The sequence below is a fragment of the Macaca nemestrina genome, chromosome 10 (genome assembly GCF_043159975.1).
Source record: "Macaca nemestrina isolate mMacNem1 chromosome 10, mMacNem.hap1, whole genome shotgun sequence".
NCBI lineage: Eukaryota > Metazoa > Chordata > Mammalia > Primates > Cercopithecidae > Macaca > Macaca nemestrina.
The window spans coordinates 18,875,150-18,883,587 of record NC_092134.1 but is presented as its reverse complement, the minus strand read 5'-3'; the positions used below and the strand labels follow the sequence as shown (position 1 = coordinate 18,883,587).

Sequence of the window (8,438 nt, the reverse complement as noted above, 5' to 3'; positions counted from 1 at the left end):
TGGTGAGGATGATGATAGTGATGTTTTCTAACCTCTGCTGAGCTTAGGTCTATTATAAAAATAGTCGAAGATTATAGGGGCAAATTTTCCAACAAGAGAAGGAAGAGGAGAAAGACAAGAAGAAGCAGCATTAATAATTATAAATCCAGCCAGGCGTGGTAGCTCATGCCTGTAATCCCAGGATTTTGAGAGGCCAAGGCTGGTGGATCACCTGAATTCGGGAGTTCGAGACCAGCCTGACCAACATGGAGAAACTCCATCTCTACTAAAAAGACAAAATTAACTGGGCATGGTGGCACATGCCTATAATCCCGGCTACTCGGGAGGCTGAGGCAGGAGAATCGCTTGAACACGGGAGGCGGAGGTTTTGGTGAGCCGAGATTGCACCATTGCACTCCAGCCTGGGCAAGAAGAGCAAAACTCCATCTCAAAAAAATATATATATAAATCCTAGTTAATCTTTTCATGAGCTAAGAGCTCATGAGCATTTTCTCTATACCAGGTGATATGGTTTGGCTGTGTCCCCACCCAAATCTCATCTTAAATTGTAGCTCCCATAATCCCCACGTGTCCTGGGAGGGACCTGGTGGGAGATAATTGAATCATGGGGGCGGGTCTTTCCCGTGCTGTTCTCGTGGTAGTGAATAAGTCTCACAAGATCTGATGGTTTTATAAAGGGCAGTTCCCCTACACAAGCTCTCTTGCCTGTCACCATGTAAGACGTGCTTTTGCTCCTCCTTTGTCTTCCACCATAATTGTGAGGCCTCCCCAGCCATGTGGAACTGTGAGTCCATCAAACCTCTTTTTCTTTACACATTACCCAGTCTTGGGTATGTCTTTATTAACAGCTGAGAACAGACTAATACACCAGGCTCTGTGCTAAGCATTTTATGCTCATTGTCTCATTGAATCCTCAGACAAACGAGGAATCTCTGGGATAAATACTCATAGTAACCCCATTTCACATATGATCAAATGGAAGGTTAAAGAGGTTCAGTGACTTGCCCAAGGTCACAAAGGCAGTAAGTGACAGAGTGAATTTTATAACCCAGTTCAATTAGAGAACAAAGGTGAGATAAATGAGTACCTGATTCGACATGTGTGTTGTGTTTATTAAAAGGGAATAATAGCTCATCCCACGCCATAGTCTAACCTCCCAAGAGGACCAAGAAAGCACACAAATAGCACCCTCAGAAAGTGAAGACAAAGAGAAATATCCAGGTGTCACCTTGTCTTTTAGTTGAATACATTGGAACATTCCATGATGAGCAGTCGGCTGGTCGGTACCAGTACCCAGCTCTGTCACTGATGGGGCCGGTGGCTCTCATTATGGAAGCTTTATCCCTTCCTCCTCAAGGTAGACAGGAGTGTCCCATCTTCCTCACAGACTCATTTCAATGAACAAACAAGCTAGATTTTATTTACTAATTCTACTTCTAGTTACAAAGATAATTCATCTCCATCATGAGGAAAACTGGGACATCCCCAAAAGAACAAAGAAAATTTGAACACCCGGAGTCCCACCACTGTTATTGTTATACATCCTAAGAGTGCTTTTGTTTCAAGTGTGAATGTGTGCTGATGTGTTTAATAAAATTGGAAGCTGCTGTGCAAGCTACTTGAAGCTTCTTTTGCTTGCAGTGAATCTTAAACATCTCCACAAATGTGTTTCTTTTCTTTTCTTTTTTTTTTTGTTTGAGACGGAGTCTCTCTCTCTTTCATCCCAGCTGAACTGTAGTAGCGCCATCTCGGCTCACTGCAACCTCTGCCTCCCAGGTTCAAGTGATTCTCCTGCATCAGCCTCCCGAGTAGCTGGAATTACATGCATGCACCACCAGGCCCAGCTAATTATTGTGTTTTTAGTAGAGATGGAGTTTCACCATGTTGGCCAGGCTGGTCTTGGACTCCTGACCTCAGGTGATCTGTCTTGGCCTTGCAAAGTGCTGGGATTGCAGGCGTGAGCCACCACACCTGGCCCACAAATGTGTTTCTTAATGGCCATGTGGTATTTCATCATGCACTAATTTATTTAACCAACTCCATATTATTGGATATTAAGGCTGTTTCCTATTTTGCATGATTTTAAAAAATCACGATAGACTTCCTAGAAAATAAATTTTATATACATCTCTGATTATTTCCTTCAGACCAATTCCTCAAAGCAGAATTATCAGATTAAATGATTTGCACATTAAGACTTTTGATACATTTTGCAAACTCTTCTTGCAAAGGTTTATCTAATTTGTATTCCCAACCATTAGTTTATGCGATTTCCTACTTTCTCATTAGCGATAGGTAATATTATTTTTTAAATATACATTTGCCAAGTCAATGATTTAAAAAATTATATTTAACTTGCATTTCATTGATTAAAGTCTTTCAAGCATTTGTTGAACATCTACTTGTTAAATACTTCACTGGAAACTTTCACAGATATTATCTCACTTAAATGCACAACAGTTTTTTGAAGCATGTAGAATTTCTTTTTTTTTTTTTTTTTGTAGAGACAGAGGTCTTGCTATATTGCTCAGACTTATTCCTGGGCTTAAGCAATCCTCCATCCTTGGCCTCCCAAAGTGTTGAAATCACAGGCATGAGCTACCAAATCCAGCCAATTATCTCCTTTTTATAGAGGAGGAAACTTAAGGCTTGGGCTAACTTAGGTTTCACGGTAAACCCTGCCACACACCAGCTGTGTAATCTGGGGGGAATTTTCAACCTCTCTGAGCTCAAGAATACTAACGAGCTGACCCTCTTGAAAGTTCTTGTGTTTCTTCTACCCTATAAGCTTGGGTCCCAAACTGTAGAGGACCAGAAGCCAGGCAGATGCTGTAATACTCCTCTCCTGAACGCAAAAAAAAAAACCCTACCATCTCACATATCCAGAGTCTGTCCTCTGCGACTTTAGAAATTACCTGGAAAAGAGCCTATCACAATTAGTAGGTCCTGTACGAGTAAAGATATCGACCGCACATAGTGGAATGTTCCTACATGTTACTGAATGAAGGAATGTGAACTCGGTGATCGACAAACCTACATGTCATTCCTCCATCACAATTTCTGCCTCAGGACATTTGCACACGTTATTCCCTCTGTCTGCAATCCTTTTCCTCCCAACCTTTTACCTGATTAATTCCTACTCATCACTAGGGCTATGCTCAAGAGTCACCTCCCCCAGATGGCGTTAGGACCCCTTGCCTTATCCCTTTATGCCATCGTGCAGTCTGTCTTTGTAGTAATTTCCACTGCCGCAATCCACTGAGGATGCACATAATTTCCTAAAGGCTGTTTCTCTCACTAAATGGTAAGTTCCAAAGGAGACAGCCCCTCTCTTTTTGTTCACTGCTGTGTCCCCGGTACTTACCACACGTCCAGTCTAAAGCAAGCACCCACCAAATATATTATCGGAATGTAACAATGTGCGTTGTGCCTTACCATGGTTTTATCAACACCATGATGAAACGACATTAACTCTTGGACATTGTATCCTTAATCCTACTGATTCAGTGAAAAGATCCACTATAACAATCGTTTGGAACCCAAAGAGGTTAACCTGTATTGGTTATGAAATGACAGTGTCCCTTGTCTGATTTGTGAAACTTGCTGTGAACATGTTTTTAACGATTTTCCAATGGTGGCAATTGTTTGAGCTGTGGGGTGGGGATGGTGATTCCTAATTTGGATGATGTTCCTCTGAAAGGATAAGACTGACTGTCATATAGAGTTGATAAAATTAGTTTCAAAGGCAATTTTTTCAAAGGCAACTCTTTAAAAAAAAAAAAAAACTGAACCCATCAGAATAAATATCTATTTGGAGCACAGTCAGAACCTGTTCAGTGGAACTTTACTAATGCAGTCCTTTGGGGGAACAGGAAAGCCACTGACCTAGTTTCTCCATTGCACTTGAAATAAGCTGAATTGTCATTTCTTTATAATTAATTCACACTTCTCAGGGCTTCTTTGCCTGGGAAAGGTCCCAGGAGACCTGATTAAATGAATAATTTGTAATCAACAAGCCAATTGTTTCTTTTTCAAGGGGATGTGGCATATTTGATAGCTCTTGATAATTTGAGGGGTGTGGGCATCAAAATTACAAAAACAGAACAAATCTGCAGCACAAATGTACTCACCAATTTGCTGCTCTCTTCTGTCCCATATGTGTTCTAGAGGTCAAGTTCACAAAGCCTAGATCCATGGATTTAAGATAAATATCGGATTCACTAACGGTTCATAAAGTTATTTGCAGTGGAACCTCCAAAATGCCTGGCTCCAACAATTAATTCAGAGAAAGAGATTCTTGAAAAACCCAAACATTAGGTGTCACATATAGTATGACCGACACCGTTTTAAATCAGTCGGAACTCCTAAAGACTTTTCTTCTCCAATGCCTACACAAATTCCATTAAAACAAACAACCTCATTCCAGGGATATAAACCAATGGGTACATATGTTCAGCTTCATCACACTCAAGGACAATGGATCCCAAATTCCCCTGAGATGGGCATGAGAAATCACGTGGGGTGAGAAATTCACATGCAAGACAACCCCTTCCTGTTTCCTCCACTTCCTATCCCCTCTATTCAGTCGGTAGAAAGAATATGAAAAAAAAAAATGGGTGTTCAAGTTCCTTGTACTTGTTTAAGCACATGGTATTTATTAGGCATTAATTGGCACACAAATATAAGGCACGAGTACTTAGTCCTCACCCTCCCCCCTTAGCAACATTAAAAGACATAATCGCATAGGGACACTCACTTACAAACACACTCGCACTCTCTCACGTACTTAAACACACTCAGCCTCACATCTTACCCTGTTCTGTTTATTAGGGTCTGTTTAAAAAAAAGGAAAAAAACTTCTTTTTAATCAAAAAAAGCAAAGCACATTCGAAAGAGGAAAAAAACAAAAAAACACAAACTTGGTTTTGAGTATCAATAAAATTAAAAGCTCTTGGCCAGCTCGTATGCTGGGTTTCATTTCATGTTATTACTTAATTAGAATTCCTATTTATAAATAAATAGTACCAGTAAAATATTACATCTGAAGAACCCTACCATAACGCTTTACTTACACACTTTTTTTTAATACTGTTTTCGGCTTTCAGTAAACACAGTTTTGGGTCGGCATTGGTGTGGGCGTGGTATCTTTGGAGAGACATCATCGGTGACCGTGTCTTGCCTCTTCTGTAGGAATTATGCATTTTGCTTCACATCCAGTTTGGATTGTTGGTGATGGAGGTTTGGAAGGTTGGGCTGGTCTTGTTTTTTTTTTTTTCAATTTTTTTTTTTTTTAATCAGGAAGAATATTTATTTTGGCTTTCTGTCCACAACTCTTGTCAACACAGACCTTGCACTGTTATCACAGTCCTGCCTGCATGTAAACCGGGGCTTTTTAAGTTTTTCAAAGCAAGCTTTCCGGAAGGGAAGCTATAGGCCGTTTTAGCGACAGACAGCTGGAAAGACAGAGCTGGCAAGACGGTAGGGCTGAATAAGACAGGATGCCAGGGGGCGTCAGCGTTATCCTGACTCCATGGGTAAGTAAAGGCAAAACTGAGCATGTGATACTGGAGAAGGCAGGACAAAACCAAAGCAAATGGGGACATAGGGAGGCTTTTCAGAAACATCGCATGGCAGAGGTAGGTGCTTTTCTTAGTCAAGGGGAAGGGTGAATTTAGGTTTCAGGGGTGGTTTACTTGAAGGGAATCCCGCAAGTACACATTTTGATATATACTTGCCTCAGACCTCCCCCCAAATAAGGGACTGGGTCCCATTAAGAAAATTGAAAGAAAAAAATATATTATCATTTATTATATAACAATGTCAACATTAACACCAAGACAAGGAAAGACTCCAGCTATGCACTAGGGAAAAACACTCAACGAGGCAAGACTTTCTAAAGCCCAGAAGAAGGAATGGGGGAAGAGATCTGGGGAGTGGTGTGAATGTGGCTGGTTGATGAGTGTGGTGGTCGTGGGGGGTGGGACTCAGCTTTTTGTGTTTGTCTTTTTAAGTTTTGAGACAAAACAAGAAAGTCACATTTTTTAAATTGTGGTTTCAAGCTACTGATTAGATCAGCATCCAGCGACCTTGAGTGCAGATGTGAACATTGGGTGAAATGAAAAATCTTGTCCGTGGGGTTCTCTTGGCTACTGTCTCTCTCCTTCTCTCTCTTTCTCCTCTCTCTCTCTCTCTGTCTCTCTCTAGGAAATGTCTGTTGTGAAGCAGGCCTCGCTTTAGCTATTGTCGCTCCACTCTGGCACCATGCCAACTCCATGCACAGAGTGGTACTGATGTGGGGACAGAGTCCTTGGCATGCCATGCGAGTAGAGGAACTCGGGGGGCTGAAGGGTGCCAGGGGACTGCAGGCCAGTCTGAGGCCCACACTGCCTGACCACAGGCTGGTGGGCCACGGAGGTCTGGTGCTGGAACATTCCCTCTCCCAGCTGTGGGGAGCCATGGTTGGCCATGCCTGCCAGCCGGGGGACCAGGGGCCCCGAGGTGAAGTGAGCAGAGAAGTGCTGGTAGGGTAGCCTGTCCATGGGCTGCACGGTGGTGACAGTGCAGCTGCTGTAGGAAGGCATGCTTGGCCACGTGTTGCAGCTGATGTCCTCCAGGCTGGGCACAGGCTCACTGGGGGGCGCAGAGCTGGCATACATGCAGGCCTGCCGCTGTGCCGACTCTGTCCTGTAGGAGGCACCCAGGCCCTGCTGCTGTGGGTAGCCTGAGCGGTAGAAGGAATCTTCTTCACTGGGTGATGTCTCCATGTAGGGCTTCTTATAGGGATGGTCTGTGGTGGAACATTCTTCCTCTGTGAAGACAGGAGAGACAGCAGTGAGGCCAGGAGCAGGCACCAAGCAGCTAAAAGTGGAGACAGTTATTTGGCCAAAGTACTGAAGAATAAAGCCTGAGAGATGGTTAGCCCTAACTACCATTCTGAAAACAAAAGAAGGGGGTGGACTGTAATGGTTAAGACCTTAGGCTATGGAGTTCTATGCAAATAGTTTCACCTTTCTGGGTTCAGCTTCTTCATCTACAAGATGGAAAGGGTAATAATAGCATTTCCTACAAAGGGCAGTGTTAAGAATTAAAGGGAAAATACATGAAGCACTTAGTCCAGAGCCCAGAAACACTCAATAAATAGCAACTAACCAGGTGCAGCGGTGCATGCCCATAGTTCCAGCTGCTTGGGAGGCCAAGAAAAGAGGATCACTTGAGCCCAGGAGTTTGAGACCAGCCTGGGCAACATAGTGAGAACTTCCATCTCAAAAATAAATAAATAGCAATTATTATTATCTTTCCTCTTCTCCAGCATGTAAATTTCACAAAAGCAGGACATTGTCTGCCTTATCCGTCACTTTATTCCCAGAACCTGGTAAATACCTACTATTAACAAGAGCATCAACAATAAGTCAAGACAAACACATATAGTGTGTACTCTGCGTAGCACGATTCTAAGCACTCTCCATAAAGTAACACATTTAATCCTCACAACAACCCTACCAGGTGGGTTTTACTATTATCCTTATCTTACAGATGAGAAAAAAAAGGACTCATGGAGGTTAAGAAACTTGCCCAAGGTTTTACATGGCTGATAAACAGTAGATCCAGGATTAGAATCCAAGTAGTCTGACTACAAAGTCCTTGTTTTCCACTGTCTTGATACATAGAGAAGGCATGCAATAAATATTTGTATGATGGATGGATGGATGGATGGATGGATGCATGGATGAGTGGGAGGGAGCTTGAATGAATGTTCAAATGCTTTCCTGATTCTTTATGTGAACAGGTGCCTAGTTAATACTTGTTAAGTTGGTACAAGTTAATGTGTTGCTGTTTCCTGCTGAGCAAGTCACTTCCCTTCCCTGTGCACTAGTTATTTCCTAGTGTAGGGCAGTGGAGATAGTTCTGTCTCTGAAAGGGGGTCTCGTTTCACCACTTTGGGGCCACTGGCCCCTTTGAAAACAAGCAAAAGTGCTGGGCTCTTTCCTAGAAAACTACATTGAAACACAGTGTTTTGAAAACTGCATGTGCATACAAGGCTTTGCATACAATTTCAGGGAGTTCAAAAACTCCCTAAAACGCAGACGCCAGGTTAAGAAGCCTAGACGTGTCTGGATTTGAATCAGGCTCCTTTACTTAATAACTGTGTGATACTAGCAGGGCATCTATGCTCAGAGACTCATCATCATCTCTGAATCAAAGTGAGTAATACTTACCTTACTGGGTAGCTAAGAACTAAGTAAGATTGAACATATAAGTCTCCTGATTTCCGTCAACATGAACAGCTCTTGTTGCAGGGGTAACACCACCAGTCAAGCTCATGGCAGACATAATTCACAATAATACCCTCAAGGTATTCCCTTCAGGGGAAGCAATGCTTGGGGATATCTACCAACGTGTAAACCTCAACACAGACTCATTACTTATCTGAAATTTTA

At 42.5% G+C, this 8,438-nt stretch overlaps 1 protein-coding gene across 2 annotated transcripts in view; it reads right to left on the bottom strand.

Moving 5' to 3' along the window:
• Positions 1-4,632: 4,632 nt before the first annotated feature.
• The window catches only part of LOC105495385 (T-box transcription factor 5), a 55,246-nt gene continuing 51,440 nt past the window's right edge, over positions 4,633-8,438 (bottom strand). For both annotated transcript variants that reach the window (XM_011764855.2, XM_011764847.3), the window contains exon 9: positions 4,633-6,808. In XM_011764855.2, the coding sequence (XP_011763157.2) occupies positions 6,234-6,808 (575 nt within the window). In that variant the 3' untranslated portion in view covers positions 4,633-6,233. The remainder of the gene's footprint in view (positions 6,809-8,438) is intronic.